We start from the raw sequence: 25,754 nt of genomic DNA, 5'->3' as shown, positions 1-25,754 counted from the left end.
ATACTTTCTAATGAAAGGATTCTAATTGGGAAATTGTAAACAACGCCACACCTTAGGGATGGCATGTGACTGAAAGCTTTATTGTACAGATTTTAATGGACAACAAGATCCACAGCATTCACCCTTTATTTGTGCACATGATAGGACATACATTTGTGCATAATTTGATGCAGAAATCGCATGGAAAAAGCACTGTTTGAATTTTTTAGTAATATTAATTTAAAATTATCAGTCTTGGAGGAATTCTGCATTATCTAGATGCCAAATTCATTGTACAGGTCACTGGCTAGATTAAAATCCCTATCTTGGACCAGGTTCCCATGTAGTACAAAATCCACTGAATTTATATTCAATATAGTATTGTATAGTGAATATTCTTTGCTTGAGCCAGTGAGCCCAACCACCTTACTGATACATCTCAGCGTAATACTGTAATGGGAAGGAGAGATACTGTATACAGTATAGTAATGGGAGGAACACGCAGTCAACAAGGTAGTACTGATAAAATCCTGATATACCATATAATTCAACATGACAAATGCACTATTGAAAGGAGAAGATAATTATATATTATGGTAAAAGGTTTACTATGAAATACAAAAGTACATATTTAACAATAATACATGTGGCCTGCATTAATATATATTTTATACACTAAGTATAGTACTGTATAAACTGTTATACATACTGTACTTACAACCTGTAACTATATTTTAGAAATTCTAAATTCTGATAGTCAAAATAAGAAATTAAGGAATGATATGTTTCCTTTGTAACCATAAAACAACAACTTTGCATAACTAAGCAAAATGGAAGAGGAGGCAGTCCTAAAAGAGGAATTAACAATTCACTGTAGAATCTGTCTTTATCCCCATGAACGCCCCTCTGATGGAGTAACCACAACTGAAACCTATTCAGGTAGCCCTATCTTAACATGCTCTTCTGATTTGTCCTCTTTCCTTTATGTCTAAGAATTATTAGCCAGCAGTAACTGGTTGGAGTTAATGTAATTTCATGATCAAAAAGATATTATGCAGTTGATGTCACCTCGAAGAAAACTATAAAATCAGTGCTAGTGACTGATAACTTTGCCTGTCATCCGATCAGGTGACAGCCTGGCTCTACTGAATGGACAGTACTGTACTGTACTCCAAAAGTCTCCCTTCCCCCATACTGACTGCCTACCATTCCACTCCCAATTCCCTTTCACTCTTCTATTTCTAACGTGGTGATCAAGTCTTCCTTTTATGTCTAATATGGAGGCTATCTACTGTACTAATGTGGTTGTCACTCGAGGATCAACTCGTATGGTACTTCATATTCCAGGATATTTTAAGCTTTGACCTTCATGCTATTGCCTTTTATACTGGCATGAATGACATGATAATGTTATGGGACAATACAAATTTGTCCATTTGTTAAAGAAAAAAAAAGACAAGCTGCTTACAAGAAACTTTTGTATGGGAAGTATAACACAAGAATTATATAGTGCAGGCTACACAAATTAAAAGATTAACAAACCAAGCCATTTTGTAACTCATGCACATCATCAAATGTTGGCACTGTTCCATATTGCACATCATAATACAAACCTGGCACCATTAGCTAGTTTATTAAAACTAAAATTGTCACTGTCATTCAGCAGTACAATTTTAATACAAGTATGGTGAGGCAATTATACATTTCCATTCAACCAAAAACAATCGATAATATAGAACTGTTTATATATTGGACCATGGAGGTGTCATTGGCTGTGGGTTTTGAAGGTAGGACATCACAACTGCAGAAATGGACAACCTGAAATGTTAATATAATTAGTAAATTATTTGTGACAAGCAAATAAAAGTATATTTGTTTAATTATGATAATTTACTTTGAAAATCAGAACTATTAGCCAGTAACAATGGGTTGGATTAATGTACAGTAATTTAAATTACATTCAATAACAAAAGACAATTATGCAAGTGTTGTCACCCTTAGGAAAATCATGAAGTCAATGCTATAGTGACTGACAAGTAAGCTCAGAAAACTACTGACAGGGCTCTCCCAAAAATAACAAATCAGAGCAAGAGAGATTGTTGAAACACAGGGAATACAGAGGACATACTCAGCACACAAACACAATAAAGTACATAAATTATTGGGACCATTTGAAGCTCCCAAAATGTACTCTGGAAAGGAGACAAGAGAGGTATCATGTACTGTATACATGGACTGAACTCCAGGTCCAAAATTTGCACAGTATTATAACAGTGGAGCGAACAATATGGTAGGAAATGCAGAATAGCGCAAGTGAAGAAAAAATGTGCCACAGAAACAGTCATAGAACACTGTATGAATATCCAGGTCCAAAATTTGCACAATATTATAACAGATGCTATACCGATGATGATACTTTTCAAAACGCTTGTGCTCTCTAGAGTGGAGTACTGCTGCACAATGACAGCCCCTTTCAAAGTTGGAGAAATTGCTGACCTGGAGAGTGTGCAGAGATCCTTTACTGCTAGAATCCACTCAGTAAAACATCTAAACTATTGGGACCGACTAAAGAGCCTAAATCTGTACTCCCTTGAGCGCAGGCGGGAGAGATACATAATAATTTACACGTGGAAAATATTAGAGGGGCTGGTCCCAAACCTGCACACAGAAATAACATCACATGAGACCAGAAGACATGGAAGGATGTGCAGAATACCCCCATTGAAAAGCGGAGGTGACACAAGTACTCCGAGAGAGAACTCTATCAACATCAGAGGCCCGAGACTGTTCAACACGCTTCCGCTACACATAAGGGGCATAACTGGCCGACCCCTCACAGTGTTCAAGAGAGAACTGGATAAGCACCTCCAAAGGATACCTGATCAACCAGGCTGTGACTCATACGTCAGGCTGCGAGCAGCCGCGTCCAACAGCCTGGTTGATCAGTTCAGCAACCAAGAGGCCTGGTCGACGACCGGGCCGCGGGGACGCTAAGCCCCGGAAGCACCTCAAGGTAACCTCAAGGTAACCTCAAGGTAAGGTAAGGTAGTGGAGCGAACAATATGGTAGGAAATGCAGAATAGTGCAAGTGAAGAATAAAGGTGCCACAGGAACAATCATAGAACACTGTATGAATATCAAAGGACCACAGCTCCTTAATATCCTCACAGCAAATAAAATAAGTATGGCTGGAACAAAAGTATTTCTTCAAGAAAAAATTAGAGTTTCCTGCAAGAAGTGCTGGACTAACTAGATTGTAAGTGGGAATATGGCCCTGCAGGCCACTCCAAGCAACAGTCTACTGGACCAAGATCTTGCACGTCATGCCTGGCCCAGGCCAGGCTTGGAGAAAAGAAATCCCAGAACCCCCTTATCCAGGTACAAATCCAGATCCAGGTAATGAAATGCCCTTTTCAGGCATGTAGTCAATCGCTCACCTCCCAGTCCTGTTCTCTTCCTTATAGAATATTTGGGGGTTCCATTTGGCTCAACGAGCGGGGATGGCAGGCTAGCTGGGACTTTAGGTGACCTGACCCACCATATGATGGTGGTCAGGCACATCATGGTTCAACCTGTCCTCTTGAAAATAACGTCGCTTTTCGTTCGAATGCATGCTATATCCAAAAATGAACGTAATTTGAAATGAAATTGGCTCACGAAAGTGACATACTGTCGCGTTTTCTCTAAGTCCTCTGGCTTACTTGGAAAGGTTAGGAGAGGAAACTTTCATTCAACGTTTTTCATAGCTTTTGAAACTTGAGGACAATTTCCTGCCCTCCTAACCTACGAGAGGACCCTTAACTTACTGTTTTGAAACAAAATCCAAAATTTATTTTAATTTTTTTATTTTTAAATTACGTCCATTTTCGGCCATATGGGCAAACGACCAAATTCAGACGTAATTTGTAAGAGGACAGGTTGCACAGTTAGGGTATTTACCCCGTCGCAATGTTTATTTGCCTTAGTACACCAGGTTTTGGCCTTGTGTAAAGTAAAGTATATGTTAAAATGTGACATGCTATGAGGACAGGTTGTACCTTTATGGGTTTAGTAATATACAAATTTCAGAAGAAAACAAGATAAACCTTACATGAAGCTGCTGAGCATTTGTTTCGTATCGTCATTGACTCTCGAGTTGGCAAAGCTGATGCAGGAGCAGTATAGCGCAACCCAAGCACACCACTTCAACTGCAAGAAAGAAATAATGAGTTCACTATAGAGTATCATTTATAACAACAATGTCTAAAATTTCTATAATCATAGTTTTAATAATACAGTATTTGGAGGATTAAAATTCATAAGTGAGTAGAAATCACATTCCTCAATATAAGTATTATAAGATTAAAACCCTAAATAAGAAAATGATCCAAGATAAAGTCTGATATTATTTACTTAAAACATGTACTGTACTATATATGTGAAAATTAAGCATTGAATACTGTATAATTAAACATCTTTTTCTGGTAGGCCCTTGATTTACCCATCTTCCACCAGATGACAGCCCTGAGGTTACCTGAGGTTTCAATCAACTTGCCTAAAAGGATCAACACTTCAAAAACGAAGGGTGAACAGGAGCACTGTCCAGAGCGAACGATGCACTAGAACCCCTACCCCAGCCAGGAACCAGGAGATATGGATCTACACATGGCCCAAAGCTGGATCCGAAGAACTCAACTGAAGCAGACTGAGGCTAAAATACTGCACTGCCAGCTATCAAAGATTGATCTACCTTCCCTTCCCGCCCAACCACTTGGGCTAGACAGTAGAGCGAAGGCCCATTTTTTTTTTGCAAGCCGGTTTTCAATCCCTGACTGTCCAAGTGGTTGGGCACAATTTCGTCCCCATGTCCCATCAAAAATCCTTATATTGATCCCTTCCAAATGCTATATAGTTATAATGATTTAGTGATTTCTCCTAATAATTCCCTTCCCTTCCCTTTCCCTCCAGAAAGTAGAAAGGGTGTAAAAAGAGAGGCAAACCGCAAGGAATACAACTAAGAAGATTCCTGATGATCTAGAACTGCACGCTGGAAAGCACGACAGGCCGCATATAGTGTAAATATGCAACCACATCCCACAGCAGCAGCTCAAACAACTAGAGCAATGCTATCAAGGCAATCTTTGAAGGCAACACAAATGGTGAAACCAGCTGGGAAGAACCCTGCTCTAAACATAATTACACCTGATGAACCAGGCTGTGACTCATACGTCAGGCTGCGAGCAGCCACATCCAACAGCCTGGTTGATCAGTCCGGCAACCAGGAGGCCTGGTCGACGACCGGGCCGCGGGGACGCTAAGCCCCGGAAGCACCTCAAGGTAACACTGAGAAGAGCTCCAGAGTTGCACAAAAATGGAGACCCTATGCCATATGGATCTAAAATTTGTGGTCCAACATGATCTATTACAGTATATACTTATCATTTTGACAATAGCATATGATAGAGCAATCATTGGCAAACAATTCCATTTAAAAATCATAATTACAGTATATGACAATTATTGGTGGTCCCAACATAACATAATGACCAGGATTTACACAAACTCAACCATTCTTGACATAAATCCCAGTAAATTGAGGGTACCGGTAGTATAGTCGAGTTCGTTCTTGACTCGCAATCTAGAATTCTGGGTTCAAATCCTAGGCAAGATAGAAATGGCGGGTGTGTATCCTATCACCTAATGTACCTGTTCACCTAGCAGGAAATAGGTACCCAAAAGTCAGTCAGCTTATTGTGGGGTTGCATACTGGGGAGGGTCAGTAATTAGACCCTAGGGATAGGGGGGAAAGGGGGGGGGGGGGAACCTGGATACAAACCTAACATGTACTGTATGTATAACCTGGCTGCCAGTCCTCCAACACAATGAATTATTATTATTAATAAATTATTCGCAAAAAATTCTTTTATGATGCGTCTTGATTATGGCATATGATACTGATCACGGATAATTTGGTATTAAAATTATAGATGTACACACACACAACTTTATTGAAACCAAACATTCAAAAGGAGAGAACTTTTTCACCAAGCTTGAGAGAGGAAATGAGGAAGGGATAGTCTCACACCCCTCCCTCCCTCTTCCCCCATGCCCAGCATTCAGCCGACTGCTGTTGCTTTGTCACACTTTTGGCTCACTTCACGCTCATGCCATAAATTTTTCAGTAAAGTGAAAATGTATTTTGACTTAATTACAATCTTCAGCACAATAATTACCGAATAATGGACATCCATGTTAGTCACAAGGGTTGAGTTGACGGTTCTCCAACCTCCTATCAATTAAAAAAACTAGAAAGATCAGACCTATGTGACAGGTATTGAAGTATTATTAGTGTGACTCCAACTGTACACACAGAAGATGATGCAAGGCACCAACATGGCACACGAGTCAGAATCAGACATAACACACACTAAAATACCCAGCAACAGGCCTGGCCACGTGGACCGAGTCCCAAGCAGTACTGATGTAATGGCAACTCAAAAGGAGAAGCCCTGACTAGGACAACACCCAGAATCTTGAAAAATATTACTGGTGGGAATGGGTAATACAAACTAGCAACAAAGCAGAGAGTTGAGAAACTAAATCAGAATGAATGAACAGCTAAGGGCACACAAGATGGGTGCCTTAAACTAACAAGTGAAGCATGAATATAAACAATACAAAAAGCATGGCTCCCACAGAAAATGTTCCCATGAATGCCAACATCACTTACATACAATATACAGTAGTTCATAAAATATGAGTTGAAAACAAAAAAAACTGAGCAAGCTAGTGCCAGGATGAATAGGGATGATAGTGGTAGACAATAGGGATGATACCGTGGGCTTCAGAACAGACCCTATAATGCCAGAAACCCAAAACTTACTCTCATCATTAGACCACACATGCTGAAGATCATGCCTAGTACATTCATGTAGTCAGTAGTTGGATCTTCACCAGGGGCCCCTGGAGTCCCTTGTGCTGATGGTTTGTACCTGTCAATGGTCAAATTACATTATATTGCAGTTGGTATGTATAAAAATGTAATATTAATGTATTATTATTATTACTGTATCAGTAAGGTGTTATTGATCAAATAAGTAACATTAAAGCATGAGTGAGAAGGCAAATAAAATGAATTCAATAAACACAGGTTTTATAATTCTCTTTGCAAGAAGTGATTAGTTATGGAAAATCAGGAGGGAAGATGAGAGAACATTACAAATACAAACAACAATGAAGTTCAACAATTACTGTACACAAACCCTCACAAAAGTAACATTATTTGAAAAAAAAAAAAAATACAGCACTGAATGTAATGAAACACCATTTTCTGGGTGAGCCCAGAGGCTCCCTGGAGCCTACAAGGCTCTCCACAGAAAAGATTTTGAAAAGTTTTTTACTTGTATCGTACTTAAGTATGATTTCCCATTGGGGCAAAGCCAGTTAGGTTTATCAAGGTCCCCTCTAGGCCAACTACAGTACTAGTCTTTCCCAAGATGCAACCAACAATAGTTGCCCAACTCCTAGGTACTTATTTACCGCTAGGTGAACACAGGCATCGGGCAAAAGCAAACGTGCCAAACGTCCCTGTCCTGCGGCAGAAATCAATCCCGAACGTTTCAATTGCGAGCTGACTGTGTTGACCACTACACTACAGTATTTTGAGGTTATCTTGAGACGATTTCGGGGCTTAGCGTCCCCGTGGCCCAATCCTCGACCAGGCCTCCTTTTTGTTACACCCCCCAGGAAGCAGCCAGTAGCAGCTGTCTAACTCTCAGGTACTTATTTACTGCTAGGTAACAGGGGCATCAGGGTGAAAGAAACTCTGCCCATTTGTTTCCACCTCCACTGGGGATCAAACCCGGAACCTTAGGAATACAAATCCGGAGCGCTGTCCACTCAGCCGTTAGGCCCCCCCTGACACTGCAATATTATTCACTACAATGGTTATTTGTACAAATGAATCGCCATTATCTGTACATTCTTGTAAAGCCACTAACATGCATAGCATTTTAGGCAAATCTTAAAGCTAACGCAAAATTTGCAGTGAATTTTAAATTATTGTACAAGGGAAACAGTTAATCTTAAGAGAACAAATCTACAAGGGGCCGTGACGAGGATTCGAACTTGCGTCCAAGAGCATCCCAGACGCTGCCTTAATCGACTGAGCTACGACGTGGTATAAGAATTGCAACCAGAAATTCTTCTGAATTTACTTGGATCCTGCAGCCTCTCCGAGAGACAAACCAGGATTTTACACAACTCCCCCCATGCACTCGAGCTATGTCAATAGGCCGTTCTACCTCTTCGCCCTTACTTCATTATACACAGAAATCACAATAGCGTGACATCTAAGCTAAGCTAATTGTTAAGCGAGAGGTAAGGTAGTAATAAGGGTGATGAGAAATTATGTTGATGGAGTGCATTTGTAGATAGTACAGCACTAGATGAGTAATTAGCACAATGTGGGATACTAAAGTGAAGACATTGGGTTAGGAAATTCCACACATTTGGTCTCTCTATATAGAGACCTGCATAGAGAATCTTAGAGATATTTTAGCAGTGATGTTCATGCAGAACATCACAAACATTCTTATTTCATACAATTCGGAAGTTTAAAATCTGAGTTAGTATTAAGGAACAGAGCTTTGCAAGTGTTTATAATGTGAAGAGTACGGATTAAATGTTTAGTATGTCCAGGGGTTTGAGCAAAGAGGCTGTATGTTGTCTGAAAACAGAATTTATTATAGTTGAGGGTATCACAGTGTAATCAACTCTCATACCAGGAACAGTTGAGGGCCACAGCACTAACAACACTTCAAACCAGACATGACTTAGCAGACCTCATTGAAATTTTAAAATACTGAACAATTTGGAGGATGTTGATCCAGATAATGTCTTATAAAAGCTCAACAAACCACAACATAGGACTGAAAACAAGAGATGCCTTTTACCCCCATACGGTTATAAACCCATGGAACTGCCTACCTGCCAAACATAATTGCTCAAACTCTTACATTTTAAAATCCAACTGGAAAAAAATAATCAAGGCAAATGAGGGGACTTTGGACAAGCTTTTCTGTTCTCGTCGAGGCCACTAATACGTTAGTGGCCCTCAGGTAAAGTCAGGTAAAAATCGGTTGCCTTTCCCCTTGACTCCCAACTGGGGATCCTGGGTTCAATTCCTAGTCAGGACAGATATGGCTGGGCACATTTCCTTTCACCTAATTCTTCTGTTCACCTAGCAGTAAACAGGTACTCGGAAATTAAACAACTGTTGTGGGTAGGATGATATAAATACTGTACTTTGTAAAGAAAACCAGATACAGTACTGTAATAACAAAATATATTTAAATTAAGATTATAGTGCATTTTAAAATCTGGTTATGTGGTCGCTGATGGAGAGTTTCCATAAATACGTAACTAACATGAAACTGGCCGCTAACAGTTTCATGTCAATGGCTGCTTCGGCCAGCTGCATTTAGTTCAATAAACATTTCTGTATATTACCTGTTGATGGTTTTAACAGTTCTTCACACACAGCCTGGCCTTTATACAGGTCATGAAAGGTCTACCAGAACCTAGTGAGTTACTTGAAACACCTAACATTTTTATGCAAACTTTGTACAAAATTATTAATTACTACTATACACTGATAACACAACTGTTGTTTTCCAATAGTTGTGTTAGTCCTACATTGCTTTTTTATCACTAGTAAAACGGTCTGTAATAAAGTGTCACCCTGTACACATGACTGTTCACCAATGGATTGGAAAATTTACCTAACCTTACCCAGGCTAACTCAAACCAACCAAGCCTAACACAGCCTAATCTTGGCTAATACATCCTAATGTATCAAACTTTATGGATGGTACTTTTTGGACATGAAATAATTCGACGATGCTCGTTTTCCCGTTTGTTAAAACCGTATACACTATACTGTTATGGTAGGATGTATTAGCTTAGGTTAAGCTGTACTGGACTCCATTGTTTTGGGTTAGGTTGATTCTTGGTTTGGTTAGTTTAGGTTGGGTTGAGCTAGGTTATCTTGAGATGATTTCGGGGCTTAGCGTCCCCGCGGCCCGGAAGCAGCCCGTAGCAACTGTCTAACTCCCAGGTACCTATTTACTGCTAGGTAACAGGGGCATCAGGATGAAAAACATTTTGCCCATTTGTCTCTGCCTTCACCGGGGATCGAACCCGGAAACCCTAGGTTAGATAGGTTTTAACATTTGTTTGCGAGTCATCGTGTATGTGGTATGACTTGTATCTGATTTAATATGGTCTTATCTGTCAAAACTAAAAATTAAGTAAAAATCTTATATACCTTCTTGTATATAAATAAATAAATGAGCTTTGTTTAACCCTCGCCATTTCTTTTCAAACTCCAAACAAAATGGGAGTAAAAAATCATTTCAACAAGGCTAGTTTTCTGATAAAAATGTACTACTAAGTTAGACTTGGTTATGTTATATGGATTAGGTTGTTTTATCATTAATCATTATCGTTTTAAGTCTGCTAACTAAGCATCTTGTATACGTAATGACCTATACCCCCTACAGCAAAAATACCGAACTATAATACCCTAAATCCCACCCATATAGGTGTACAGACAAGTAATTCTTTAAACATCACACCAAAGCATTGTACAGAGACAAGAAAACCCATGCCTATATAAGAACGAATTGTCCATATGATGACCTACTAACTTCCTCCCCCACACACACACAGATCCTCATCATTACACAATAATAACATCTTGCACTACAATATCCCCCCTACATTCACTTACCTAACAATCTTATCCACTCTCCGTGGGTCAGAGCTGTTGTTTGACGTCTGCATTTTGAGTGGGAATGTTGCTGGCGAGCTGCTCCTGTATGTCGTCTGCTGGTCCACAACAGTGCTGGTGGAGGCTGAGGGTTCCGGGCCACGGGGACCTCGGTTGCCAGATCCAAACTGCGGTAAGTACCGAATTTGTAATAAGAGTAATATATATATATTATATATAATGTATATATTGTTAAATATGACCGAAAAGGTAAGATTAATAATTCTACCACGAATTTTCTCAATATTTCTTATGTTTCTTTTTTACTGTGGATGGTAATTGAAAAATCAATTCTCCAAAATTCATTTTTATTTCTAGTCTGACGCGAGGCTTGAACGCGTTTCGTAATAACTTGTTACATTTTCAGAGACTTTAGTTTATACACACACAACTGTAACCTGAGAACACTAAACAGTTTTACTTATGCTAACATTAAACAGCTTGTCTTATATACTCGCATTTGGGTGAGGTGATGTGTTGCAACAGTTTTGGAAGAGGTGAACAAACTTTTGACCAACGCAGAACACGGAACAATGGGTATAAATTGGATAAATGAGAGGGAAGAATGGAAGTAACTGCAAAGGGCCTATTGACCCATACTTCCTCTTGATGCTTCTATATTGGTACGGAGTCTTGAAGTGGGTAGAATATAGTTGTGCATCAATTGGCTGTTGATTGCTGGTGTTGACTTCTTGATGTGTAGTGCCTCACAGATGTCAAGCTGCCTGCTATCGCTGTATCTATCGATGATTTCTGTGTTGTTTGTTAAGACTTCTCTGGTGATGGCCTGGTTGTGGGAAGAGATATGTTTCTTAATGGAGCCCTGTTGCTTATGCATTGTTAATCGCCTGGAAAGAGATGTTCTTGTCTTGCCTATATACTGAGTTCTTTGAGGCTTACAGTCCCCAAGTGGGCATTCGAAGGTATAGACGACGTTAGTCTCCTTTAAGGCGTTCTGCTTTGTGTCAGGAGAGTTTTTCATGAGTAGGTTGGCTGTTTTTTTGGTTTTATAGTAAATTGTATCTTCTGATTTTTGTCTGTAGGGATAACGTTCCTATTAACAATATCTTTCAGGACCCTTTCCTCCGTTTTATGAGCTGTGGAAAAGAAGTTCCTGTAAAATAGTCTAATAGGGGGTACAGGTGTTGTGTTAGTTGACTCTTCAGAGGTTGCATGGTGTTTCACCTTCCTTTTTATGATGTCTTCAACGAAACCATTGGAGAAGCCGTTGTTGACTAGGACCTGCCTTACCCTACAGAGTTCTTCATCGACTTCCTTCCATCCTGAGCTGTGGCTTAGAGCACGGTCAACATAAGCGTAGACAACATTCCCCTTGTACTTGTCTGGGCAGCCAACCCTATGCCCTACCAAGAACCCACCCAAAGCCGGACAGACACCCACCTGGAGCCCGAACAGTCACCCACCCGGAGCCCGCCAGCTGAGTGAACCGGGGCCCGCCAGTTGAATGAACTGGAACCCATCAGTTGAGTACCTGGAGCCTGCCCCGAGCCCGACCAAGAACCCACCCAGAGCCCTACCGAGAACCCACCCCGATCCCTACAGAGAACCCACCCCAAGCCCTACAGAGAACCCACCCTGAGCCCGACCAAGAACCTACCCCGAGCCCTACAGAGGTACCCCAAGCCCGAGAGCCCACCTCGAGCTTGACAACCGAGAGCCAACCCTAAGCCCTACAAAGAACTCACCCCCAAGCCCTACCAAGAACCCAGCCCCAAGACCTACCAAGAACCCAGCCCCAAGACCTACCAAGAAGCCACCCCCAAGCCCTACCAAGAACCCACCCGAAGCCGGACAGACACCCACCTGGAGCCCGAACAGTCAAACACCCAGAGCCCGCCAGTTTAGTAAACCGGAGCCCGCCAGTTGAGTGAACCGGAGCCCGCCAGTTGAGTGAACTGGAACCCGTCAGTTGAGTACCTGGAGCCCGCCCCGAGCCCTACCGAGAACCCATCACAATCCCTACAGAGAACCCACCCCGAGCCCGAAAAGAACCTACCCCGAGCCCTACAAAGGTTCCCCAAGCCCGAGAGCCCATCCCAAACCCGAAAGAGCCCACCCTGAGCCTGACCGGGAGTCAACCCCAAGCCCTACCAAGACCCCACCCCAAGCCCTACCAAGACCCCACCCCAAGCCCTACCAAGACCCCACCCCCAAGCCCTACCAAGACCCCACCCCAAGCCCTACCAAGACCCCACCCCCAAGCCCTACCAAGACCCCACCCCCAAGCCCTACCAAGACCCCACCCCCAAGCCCTACCAAGACCCCACCCCCAAGCCCTACCAAGACCCCACCCCCAAGCCCTACCAAGACCCCACCCCCAAGCCCTACCAAGACCCCACCCCCAAGCCCTACCAAGACCCCACCCCCAAGCCCTACCAAGACCCACCCCCAAGCCCTACCAAGACCCCACCCCAAGCCCTACCAAGACCCCACCCCCAAGCCCTACCAAGACCCCACCCCCAAGCCCTACCAAGACCCCACCCCCAAGCCCTACCAAGACCCCACCCCCAAGCCCTAACAAGATCCCACCCCCAAGCCCTAACAAGACCCCACCCCCAAGCCCTACCAAGACCCCACCCCAAGCCCTACCAAGACCCCACCCCCAAGCCCTACCAAGACCCCACCCCCAAGCCCTACCAAGACCCCACCCCCAAGCCCTACCAAGACCCCACCCCCAAGCCCTACCAAGACCCCACCCCCAAGCCCTAACAAGATCCCACCCCCAAGCCCTAACAAGACCCCACCCCCAAGCCCTACCAAGACCCCACCCCCAAGCCCTACCAAGACGCCACCCCCAAGCCCTACCAAGACCCCACCCCCAAGCCCTACCAAGACCCCACCCCCAAGCCCTACCAAGACCCCAATCCCAAGCCCTACCAAGAACCCACCCCCAAGCCCTACCAAGAACCCACCCCCAAGCCCTACCAAGAACCCACCCCCAAGCCCTACCAAGAACCCACCCCCAAGCCCAACCAAGAACCCACCCCCAAGCCCAACCAAGAACCCACCCCCAAGCCCTACCAAGAACCCACCCCAAGCCCTACCAAGAACCCACCCCAAGCCCTACCAAGAACCCACCCCAAGCCCTACCAAGAACCCACCCCCAAGCCCTACCAAGAACCCACCCCCAAGCCCTACCAAGAACCCACCCGAAGCCGGACAGACACCCATCTGGAGCCCGAACAGTCACCCACCCGGAGCCCGACCAGTCAATCACCCGGAGCCCGCCAGTTTTGTAAACCGGAGCCCGCCAGTTGAGTGAACCGGAGCCCGCCAGTTGAGTGAACTGGAACCCATCAGTTGAGTACCTGGAGCCCGCCCCGAGCCCTACCGAGAACCCACCCTGAGCCCGACCAAGAACCTACCCCGAGCCCTACAGAGGTTCCCCAAGCCCGAGAGCCTATCCCGATCCCGAAAGAGCCCACCCCGAGCCCTACCGAGAACCCACCCCCCAAGCCCTACCGAGAACCCACCCCCCAAGCCCTACCGAGAACCCACCCCCCCAAGCCCTACCGAGAACCCACCCCCCAAGCCCTACCGAGAACCCACCCCCCAAGCCCTACCGATAACCCACCCCCCAAGCCCTACCGAGAACCCACCCCTCAAGCCCTACCGAGAACCCACCCCCCAAGCCCTACCGAGAACCCACCCCCCAAGCCCTACCGAGAACCCACCCCCCAAGCCCTACCGAGAACCCACCCCCCAAGCCCTACCGAGAACCCACCCCCCAAGCCCTACCGAGAACCCACCCCCCAAGCCCTACCGAGAACCCACCCCCCAAGCCCTACCGAGAACCCAGCCCAAAGCCCTACCAAGAACCCAGCCCCAATACCTACCAAGAACCCACCCCAAGCCCTACCAAGAACCCACCTGAAGCCGGACAGACACCCACCTGGAGCCCGAACAGTCACCCACCCGGAGCCCGACCAGTCAAACACCCGGAGCCCGCCAGTTGAGTGAACCGGAGCCCGCCAGTTGAGTGAACTGGAACCCGTCAGTTGAGTACCTGGAGCCCGCCCCGAGCCCTACCAAGAACCCATCCCGATCCCTACAGAGAACCCGCCCCGAGCCCTACCAAGAACCCACCCCGAGCCCTATAGAGAACCCACCCTGAGCCCAACCAAGAACCTACCCTGAGCCCTACAGAGGTTCCCCAAGCCCGAGAGCCTATCCCGATCCCGAAAGAGCCCACCCCGAGCCTGACCGGGAGCCAACCCCAAACCCTACCAAGAACCCACCCCCAAGCCCTACCGAGAACCCACCCCCCCAAGCCCTACCGAGAACCCACCCCCCCAAGCCCTACCGAGAACCCACCCCCCCAAGCCCTACCGAGAACCCACCCCAAGCCCTACCGAGAACCCCCCCCCCCCAAGCCCTACCGAAACCCCCCCCCCCCAACCCTACCGAGAACCTACCCCCCCAAGCCCTACCGAGAACCCACCCCCCCCCAAGCCCTACCGAGAACCCACCCCACCAAGCCCTACCGAGAACCTACCCCCCAAGCCCTACCGAGAACCCACCCCCCAAGCCCTACCGAGAACCCAGCCCCAAGCCCTTACCGAGAACCCAGCCCCAAGCCCTACCGAGAACCCAGCCCAAAGCCCTACCGAGAACCCAGCCCCAATACCTACCAAGAACCCACCCCAAGCCCTACCAAGAACCCACCCGAAGCCGGACAGACACCCACCTGGAGCCCGAACAGTCACCCACCTGGAGCCCGAACAGTCACCCACCCGGAGCCCGACCAGTCAAACACCCGGAGCCCGCCAGTTTAGTAAACCGGAGCCCGCCAGCTGAGTGAACCGGAGCCCGCCAGTTGAGTGAACTGGAACCCGTCAGTTGAGTACCTGGAGCCCGCCCCGAGCCCTACCGAGAAACCACCCTGAGCCCGACCAAGAACCTACCCCGAGCCCTACAGAGGTTCCCCAAGCCCGAGAGCCTATCTCGATCCCGAAAGAGCCCACCCCGAGCCTTACCGAGAACCCACCCCCCAAGCCCTACCGAGAACCCACCCCCCAAGCCCTACCGAGAACCCACCCCCCAAGCCCTACCAAAACCCACCCCCAAGCCCTACCAAGAACCCAGCCCTAATACCTACCAAGAACCCACCCCAAGCCCTACCAAGAACCCACCCGAAGCTGGACAGACACCCACCTGGAGCCCGAACAGTCACCCACCCGGAGCCCGACCAGTCAAACACCCGGAGCCCGCCAGTTTAGTAAACCGGAGCCCGCCAGTTGAGTGAACCGGAGCCCGCCAGTTGAGTGAACTGGAACCCGTCAGTTGAGTACCTGGAGCCCGCCCCGAGCCCTACCGAGAACCCACCCTGAGCCCGACCAAGAACCTACCCCGAGCCCTACAGAGGTTCCCCAAGCCCGAGAGCCCACCCCGACCCCTACCGAGAACCCACCCCCCAAGCCCTACTGAGAACCCATCCCCCAAGCCCTACTGAGAACCCACCCCCCCCCAAGCCCTACCGAGAACCCACCCCCCCAAGCCCTACCGAGAACCCACCCCCCCAAGCCCTACCGAGAACCCCCCCCCCCCAGCCCTACCGAGAACCCTCCCCCCCAAGCCCTACCGAGAACCCACCCCCCCCCAGCCCTACCGAGAACCCATCCCCCCCCCAAGCCCTACCGAGAACCCACCCCCCCAAGCCCTACCGAGAACCCACCCCCCCCAAGCCCTACCGAGAACCCACTCCCCCAAGCCCTACCGAGAACCCAGCCCCAAGCCCTTACCGAGAACCCAGCCCCAAGCCCTACCGAGAACCCAGCCCCAATACCTACCAAGAACCCACCCCAAGCCCTACCAAGAACCCACCCGAAGCTGGACAGACACCCACCAGGAGCCCGAACAGTCACCCACCCGGAGCCCGACCAGTCAAACACCCGGAGCCCGCCAGTTTAGTAAACCGGAGCCCGCCAGTTGAGTGAACCGGAGCCCGCCAGTTGAGTGAACTGGAACCCGTCAGTTGAGTACCTGGAGCCCGCCCCGAGCCCTACCGAGAACCCACCCCGAGCCCTACAGAGAACCCAACCCCCCCGAGCCCTACCAAGAACCCACACCCCCCCCGAGCCCTACCAAGAACCCACACCCCCCGAGCACTACCGAGAACCCAGCCCCAAGCCCTACCGAGAACCCAGCCCAAAGCCCTACCGAGAACCCAGCCCCAATACCTACCAAGAACCCACCCCAAGCCCTACCAAGAACCCACCCGAAGCCGGACAGACACCCACCTGGAGCCCGAACAGTCACCCACCCGGAGCCCGACCAGTAACCCACCCGGAGCCCGCCAGTTTAGTAAACCGGAGCCCGCCAGTTGAGTGAACCGGAGCCCGCCAGTTGAGTGAACTGGAACCCGTCAGTTGAGTACCTGGAGCCCGCCCCAAGCCCTACCGAGAACCCACCCTGAGCCCGACCAAGAACCTACCCCGAGCCCTACAGAGGTTCCCCAAGCCCGAGAGCCTATCCCGATCCCGAAAGAGCCCACCCCGAGCCTGACCGGGAGCCAACCCCAAACCCTACCAAGAACCCACCCCCAAGCCCTACCAAGAACTCACCCCCAAGCCCTACCAAGAACCCACCCCCAAGCCCTACCAAGAACCCAGCCCTAATACCTACCAAGAACCCACCCCAAGCCCTACCAAGAACCCACCCGAAGCTGGACAGACACCCACCTGGAGCCCGAACAGTCACCCACCCGGAGCCCGACCAGTCAAACACCCGGAGCCCGCCAGTTTAGTAAACCGGAGCCCGCCAGTTGAGTGAACCGGAGCCCGCCAGTTGAGTGAACTGGAACCCGTCAGTTGAGTACCTGGAGCCCGCCCCGAGCCCTACCGAGAACCCACCCTGAGCCCGACCAAGAACCTACCCCGAGCCCTACAGAGGTTCCCCAAGCCCGAGAGCCTATCCCGATCCCGAAAGAGCCCACCCCGACCCCTACCGAGAACCCACCCCCCAAGCCCTACCGAGAACCCCCACCCCCCAAGCCCTACCGAGAACCCCCCCCCCCAAGCCCTACCGAGAACCCACCCCCCCAAGCCCTACCGAGAACCCACCCCCCCCCCAAGCCCTACCGAGAACCCCCCCCCCAAGCCCTACCGAGAACCCCCCCCCCCCAAGCCCTACCGAGAACCCACCCCCCCAAGCCCTACCGAGAACCCACCCCCCCCAAGCCCTACCGAGAACCCACCCCCCCCAAGCCCTACCGAGAACCCACCCCCCCCAAGCCCTACCGAGAACCCACCCCCCCAAGTCCTACCGAGAACCCACCCCCCCAAGCCCTACCGAGAACCCACCCCCCAAGCCCTACCGAGAACCCACTCCCCCAAGCCCTACCGAGAACCCACCCCCCCAAGCCCTACCGAGAACCCACCCCCCCAAACCCTACCGAGAACCCACCCCCCAAGCCCTACCGAGAACCCAGCCCAAAGCCCTACCGAGAACCCAGCCCAAAGCCCTACCGAGAACCCAGCCCCAAGCCCTACCAAGAACCCAGCCCTAAGCCCTACCGAGAACTCAGCCCCAAGCCCTACCGAGAACTCAGCCCTAAGCCCTACCGAGAACCCACCCCCAAACCCTACCGAGAACCCACCCCAAGCCGTACCGAGAACCCACCCCCAAGCCCTACCGAGAACCCACCCGAAGCCGGACAGACACCCACCTGGAGCCCGAACAGTCACCCACCCGGAGCCCGACCAGTCAAACACCCGGAGCCCGCCAGTTTAGTAAACCGGAGCCCGCCAGTTGAGTGAACCGGAGCCCGCCAGTTGAGTGAACTGGAACCCGTCAGTTGAGTACCTGGAGCCCGCCCCGAGCCCTACCGAGAACCCGCCCCGAGCCCTACAGAGAACCCAACCCCCCCGAGCCCTACCAAGAACCCACACCCCCCCGAGCCCTACCAAGAACCCACACCCCCCGAGCCCTACCAAGAACCCACACCCCCCGAGCCCTACCGAGAACCCAGCCCAAAGCCCTACCGAGAACCCAGCCCAAAGCCCTACCGAGAACCCAGCCCCAATACCTACCAAGAACCCACGCCAAGCCCTACCAAGAACCCACCCGAAGCCGGACAGACACCCACCTGGAGCCCGAACAGTCACCCACCCGGAGCCCGACCAGTCACCCACCCGGAGCCCGCCAGTTTAATAAACCGGAGCCCGCCAGTTGAGTGAACCGGAGCCCGCCAGTTGAGTGAACTGGAACCCGTCAGTTGAGTACCTGGAGCCCGCCCCGAGCCCTACCGAGAACCCACCCTGAGCCCGACCAAGAACCTACCCCGAGCCCTACAGAGGTTCCCCAAGCCCGAGAGCCTATCCCGATCCCGAAAGAGCCCACCCCGACCCCTACCGAGAACCCACCCCCCAAGCCCTACCGAGAACCCCCCCCCAAGCCCTACCGAGAACCCACCCCCCCAAGCCCTACCGAGAACCCACCCCCCCAAGCCCTACCGAGAACCCACCCCCCCAAGCCCTACCGAGAACCCACCCCCCCAAGCCCTACCGAGAACTCCCCCCCAAGCCCTACCGAGAACCCACCCCCCCCCCAAGCCCTACCGAGAACCCACCCCCCCAAGCCCTACCGAGAACCCACCCCCCAAGCCCTACCGAGAACTCACCCCCCCAAGCCCTACCGAGAACCCACCCCCCCAAGCCCTACCGAGAACCCACCCCCCCAAACCCTACCGAGAACCCACCCCCCAAGCCCTACTGAGAACCCAGCCCAAAGCCCTACCAAGAACCCAGCCCAAAGCCCTACCGAGAACCCAGCCCCAATACCTACCAAGAACCCACCCCAAGCCCTACCAAGGACCCACCCGAAGCCGGACAGACACCCACCTGGAGCCCGAACAGTCACCCACCCGGAGCCCGACCAGTCAAACACCCGGAGCCCGCCAGTTTAGTAAACCGGAGCCCGCCAGTTGAGTGAACCGGAGCCCGCCAGTTGAGTGAACTGGAACCCGTCAGTTGAGTACCTGGAGCCTGCCCCGAGCCCTACCGAGAACCCACCCTGAGCCCGACCAAGAACCTACCCCGAGCCCTACAGAGGTTCCCCAAGCCCGAGAGCCTATCCCGATCCCGAAAGAGCCCACCCCGAGCCTGACCGGGAGCCAACCCCAAACCCTACCAAGAACCCACCCCCCAAGCCCTACCAAGAACCCTGCCCTAATACCTACCAAGAACCCACCCCAAGCCCTACCAAGAACCCACCCGAAGCTGGACAGACACCCACCTGGAGCCCGAACAGTCACCCACCCGGAGCCCGACCAGTCAAACACCCGGAGCCCGCCAGTTTAGTAAACCGGAGCCCGCCAGTTGAGTGAACCGGAGCCCGCCAGTTGAGTGAACTGGAACCCGTCAGTTGAGTACCTGGAGCCTGCCCCGAGCCCTACCGAGAACCCACCCTGAGCCCGACCAAGAACCTACCCCGAGCCCTACAGAGGTTCCCCAAGCCCGAGAGCCTATCCCGATCCCGAAAGAGCCCACCCCGAGCCTGACCGGGAGCCAACCCCAAACCCTACCAAGAACCCACCCCCAAGCCCTACCAAGAACCCACCCCCAAGCCCTACCAAGAACCCACCCCCAAGCCCTACCAAGAACCCAGCCCTAATACCTACCAAGAACCCACCCCAAGCCCTACCAAGAACCCACCCGAAGCTGGACAGACACCCACCTGGAGCCCGAACAGTCACCCACCCGGAGCCCGACCAGTCAAACACCCGGAGCCCGCCAGTTTAGTAAACCGGAGCCCGCCAGTTGAGTGAACCGGAGCCCGCCAGTTGAGTGAACTGGAACCCGTCAGTTGAGTACCTGGAGCCCGCCCCGAGCCCTACCGAGAACCCACCCTGAGCCCGACCAAGAACCTACCCCGAGCCCTACAGAGGTTCCGCAAGCCCGAGAGCCTATCCCGATCCCGAAAGAGCCCACCCCGACCCCTACCGAGAACCCACCCCCCAAGCCCTACCGAGAACCCCCCCCCAAGCCCTACCGAGAACCCACCCCCCCAAGCCCTACCGAGAACCCACCCCCCCAAGCCCTACCGAGAACCCACCCCCCCAAGCCCTACCGAGAACTCCCCCCCCAAGCCCTACCGAGAACCCACCCCCCCCAAGCCCTACCGAGAACCCACCCCCCCCAGGCCCTACCGAGAACCCACCCCCCCAAGCCCTACCGAGAACCCACCCCCCCAAGCCCTACCGAGAACCCACCCCCCCCCAAGCCCTACCGAGAACCTACCCCCCCAAACCCTACCGAGAACCCACCCCCCAAGCCCTACCGAGAACCCACCCCCCAAGCCCTACCGAGAACCCAGCCCAAAGCCCTACCAAGAACCCAGCCCAAAGCCCTACCGAGAACCCAGCCCCAATACCTACCAAGAACCCACCCCAAGCCCTACCAAGGACCCACCCGAAGCCGGACAGACACCCACCTGGAGCCCGAACAGTCACCCACCCGGAGCCCGACCAGTCAAACACCCGGAGCCCGCCAGTTTAGTAAACCGGAGCCCGCCAGTTCAGTGAACCGGAGCCCGCCAGTTGAGTGAACTGGAACCCGTCAGTTGAGTACCTGGAGCCTGCCCCGAGCCCTACCGAGAACCCACCCTGAGCCCGACCAAGAACCTACCCCGAGCCCTACAGAGGTTCCCCAAGCCCGAGAGCCTATCCCGATCCCGAAAGAGCCCACCCCGAGCCTGACCGGGAGCCAACCCCAAACCCTACCAAGAACCCACCCCCAGGTCCTACCAAGAACCCACCCCCCAAGCCCTACCAGGAACCCACCCCCAAGCCCTACCAAGAACCCACCCCCAAGCCCTACTAAGAACCCTGCCCTAATACCTACCAAGAACCCACCCCAAGCCCTACCAAGAACCCACCCGAAGCTGGACAGACACCCACCTGGAGCCCGAACAGTCACCCACCCGGAGCCCGACCAGTCAAACACCCGGAGCCCGCCAGTTTAGTGAACCGGAGCCCGCCAGTTGAGTGAACCGGAGCCCGCCAGTTGAGTGAACTGGAACCCGTCAGTTGAGTACCTGGAGCCCGCCCCGAGCCCTACCAAGAACCCACCCTGAGCCTGACAAAGAACCTACCCCAAGCCCTACAGAGGTTCCCCAAGCCCGAGAGCCTATCCCGATCCCGAAAGAGCCCACCCCGAGCCCTACCGAGAACCCACCCCCCAAGCCCTACCGAGAACCCACCCCCCAAGCCCTACCGAGAACCCATCCCCCAAGTCCTACCGAGAACCCAGCCCCAAGCCCTACCGAGAACCCAGCCCCAAGCCCTACCGAGAAACCAGCCCCAAGCCCTACCGAGAAACCAGCCCCAAGCCCTACCGAGAAACAAGCCCCAGGCCCTACCGAGAACCCAACCCCAAGCCCTACCGAGAACCCAGCCCCAAGCCCTACCGAGAACCCAGCCCCAAGCCCTACCGAGAACCCAGCCCCAAGCCCTACCGAGAACTCAGCCCCAAGCCCTACCGAGAACCCACCCCCAAGCCCTACCGAGAACCCACCCCAAGCCCTACCGAGAACCCACCCCCAAGCCCTACCGAGAACCCACCCGAAGCCGGACAGACACCCACCTGGAGCCCGAACAGTCACCCACCCGGAGCCCGACCAGTCAAACACCCAGAGCCCGCCAGTTTAGTAAACCGGAGCCCGCCAGTTGAGTGAACCGGAGCCCGCCAGTTGAGTGAACTGGAACCCGTCAGTTGAGTACCTGGAGCCCGCCCCGAGCCCGACCGAGAACCCACCCAGAGCCCTACCGAGAACCCACCCTGATCCCCACAGAGAACCCACCCCTAGTCCTACCATGAAAACACCCTGAGCCCTACAGAGAACCCACCCTGGGCCCGACCAAGAACCTACCCCGAGCCCTACAGAGGTACCCCAAGCTCGAGAGCCCATCCCGAACCCGAAAGAGCCTACCCTGAGCCTGACCGGGAGCCAACCCTAAGTCCTACCAAGAACCCACCCCGAAGCCCTACCAAGAACATACCCGAAGCCGGACAGACACCCACCTGGAGCCCGAACAGTCACCCACCCGGAGCCCGACCAGTCAAACACCCGGAGCCCGCCAGTTTAATAAACCGGAGCCCGCCAGTTGAGTGAACCGGAGCCCGCCAGTTGAGTGAACCGGAACCCGTCAGTTGAGTACCTGGAGCCCGCCCCGAGCCCTACCGAGAACCCAACCCCCCCGAGCCCTACCAAGAACCCACACCCCCCCGAGCCCTACCAAGAACCCACACCCCCCCGAGCCCTACCAAGAACCCACACCCCCCCGAGCCCTACCAAGAACCCACACCCCCCCCCGAGCCCTACCAAGAACCCACACCCCCCCCGAGCCCTACCAAGAACCCACACCCCCCCCCCGAGCCCTACCAAGAACCCACACCCCCCCCCCCGAGCCCTACCAAGAACCCACACCCCCCCCGAGCCCTACCAAGAACCCACACCCCCCCGAGCCCTACCAAGAACCCACACCCCCCCGAGCCCTACCAAGAACCCACACCCACCCAAGCCCTACCAAGTACCCACACCCCCCCAAGCCCTACCAAGAACCCACACCCCCCAAGCCCTACCAAGAACCCACACCCCCCAAGCCCTACCAAGAACCCACACCCCCCCAAGCCCTACCAAGAACCCACACCCCCCCAAGCCCTACCAAGAACCCACACCCTCCCCAAGCCCTACCAAGAACCCACACCCCCCCAAGCCCTACCAAGAACCCACACCCCCCCAAGCCCTACCAAGAACCCACACCCCCCCAAGCCCTACCAAGAACCCACACCCCCCCCAAGCCCTACCAAGAACCCACACCCCCCCCAAGCCCTACCAAGAACCCACACCCCCCCAAGCCCTACCAAGAACCCACACCCCCCCAAGCCCTACCAAGTACCCACACGCCCCCAAGCCCTACCAAGTACCCACACCCCCCCAAGCCCTACCAAGAACCCACACCCCCCAAGCCCTACCAAGAACCCACCCGAAGCCGAACAGTCACCCACCCAGAGCCCGCCAGTTGAGTACCTAAAGCCTGCCCGGAGCCCCGACCGACAACCCACCCCGGAGCCCCGACCGACAACCCACCCCGGAGCCCCGACCGACAACCCACCCCGGAGCCCCGACCGACAACCCACCCCGGAGCCCCGACCGACAACCCACCCCGGAGCCCCGACCGACAACCCACCCCGGAGCCCCGACCGACAACCCACCCCGGAGCCCCGACAGAGAACCCACTTGGGGCCCGACAGAGAACCCACTTGGGGCCCGACAGAGAACCCACTTGGGGCCCGACAGAGAACCCACTTGGGGCCCGACAGAGAACCCACTTGGGGCCCGACAGAGAACCCACTTGGGGCCCGACAGAGAACCCACTTGGGGCCCGACAGAGAACCCACTTGGGGCCCGACAGAGAACCCACTTGGGGCCCGACAGAGAACCCACTTGGAGCCCGACAGAGAACCCACTTGGAGCCCGACAGAGAACCTACTTGGAGCCCGACAGAGAACCCACTTGGAGGCCGACAGAGAACCCACCCCGCGCCCAACCTTTCATGGAGAAAATTGAACACCAGGCGACAAAAATAATTGTAGAATGAGGTCTAGTTTCATACCATGAACGGTTGAGGGTCACAGGGCTAACAACACTGCAAACTAGGCATGCCAGGATGGATCTCACCGAAACTATTAAAATATCGATTTGAGAATGGCCCAGGACGGACCGAAATTCGTCGTCCCTTCAATTTCTAGTGTGTGGTCTGGTCAACATACTTCAGCCACGTTATTGTGACTCATCGCCTGCCTATTAAAATATTGAACAGTTTCGAAGATATGGATCCAGAGAACAACTTCAAAAGGTCAGATGGAACACAAACAAGGAACAACGGTTTCAAGTCCAACAAGCCGCAGTGTAGGACTGAAAACATAAGCTATATTTTCACCCACAGGGTTATAAACCCATGGAACCGCCTATCTGCTAAAGCAGTAAATAACATAACACTTGAATTGTAAAATCCAATTTGAAAAAAATCGGAACAAATGGGGGACCTGATCTGCTACCAGAAATTTTAGCCAAATATCCCCAGTCTGCTAACTGTAGGTAGTAACCGAGTGATTGTAACCTATCCACCGCTGCCCACTGGATGGGGGGCGGTGTGCAGGACAAACATAAATTGTGACACTAGCTCTCCACATATGTCAGGTGCTTAATTTAGAACCTGTACTTGAGGTCGATCTCGAACCCATTGTTGATGTGACGACTTATATTGAATTTTGTAACTAGCTCATCAAGATTGTAACTTGCTTAGCTAAATGAATTGTGGGGTTCAGTCCCTGAGCCCATTATGTGCCTCTGTAACCCTTTCCACTACCGCCCAGCCGAGGTACAACAGGTACTCAGAGAGAACTATCAACATCAGAGGCCCGAGACTGTTCAACACGCTTCCACTACACATAAGGGGCATAACTGGCCGACCCCTCACAGTGTTCAAGAGAGAACTGGATAAGCACCTCCAAAGGATACCTGATCAACCAGGCTGTGACGCATACGTCAGGCTGCGAGCAGCCGCGTCCAACAGCCTGGTTGATCAGTCCAGCAACCAGGAGGCCTGGTCGACGACCGGGCCGCGGGGACACTAAGCCCCGGAAGCACCTCAAGGGGGTAGCCCACAAGATGGGTATGGGGTGCATAATAAACGAACTAAACTAACATTGATAGGCATTGTTCGAAGCAAACTCCGTACGCGAAACCCTATTATATTATATAATTCTATATACTGTGTATATAGAAGATATAAATATGTCAAAAAGAATTATCACTCTTACCTGGAGCAATGTTGCTGATGTCGGAAATCAGCGATACATGTTGTCGCTTTGGCGGCAGCGACGATACTGAGCGCTGAGCCTTGAACGACCAACCGCCGTTTGAACGCCATTTTGAAATT

General features: G+C 51.9%; 1 protein-coding gene across 1 annotated transcript; it reads right to left on the bottom strand.

Annotated features, from left to right (window-relative positions):
- Positions 1-563: 563 nt before the first annotated feature.
- LOC123769553 (protein Asterix-like) lies at positions 564-25,754 on the bottom strand. The gene is made up of 5 exons (XM_069308683.1): positions 25,636-25,754; positions 10,751-10,917; positions 6,842-6,950; positions 4,070-4,167; positions 564-1,797 (listed from the first exon to the last, which is right to left on the bottom strand). Exons 2-5 carry the CDS (start codon positions 10,801-10,803, stop codon positions 1,722-1,724), a joined length of 336 nt encoding a protein of 111 aa, XP_069164784.1. The 5' UTR covers positions 10,804-10,917; positions 25,636-25,754; the 3' UTR covers positions 564-1,721.

This window comes from Procambarus clarkii, chromosome 63 (genome assembly GCF_040958095.1).
Source record: "Procambarus clarkii isolate CNS0578487 chromosome 63, FALCON_Pclarkii_2.0, whole genome shotgun sequence".
NCBI classification, from domain to species: Eukaryota; Metazoa; Arthropoda; class Malacostraca; order Decapoda; family Cambaridae; genus Procambarus; species Procambarus clarkii.
This window is presented reverse-complemented; position numbering and strand designations above follow the sequence as displayed.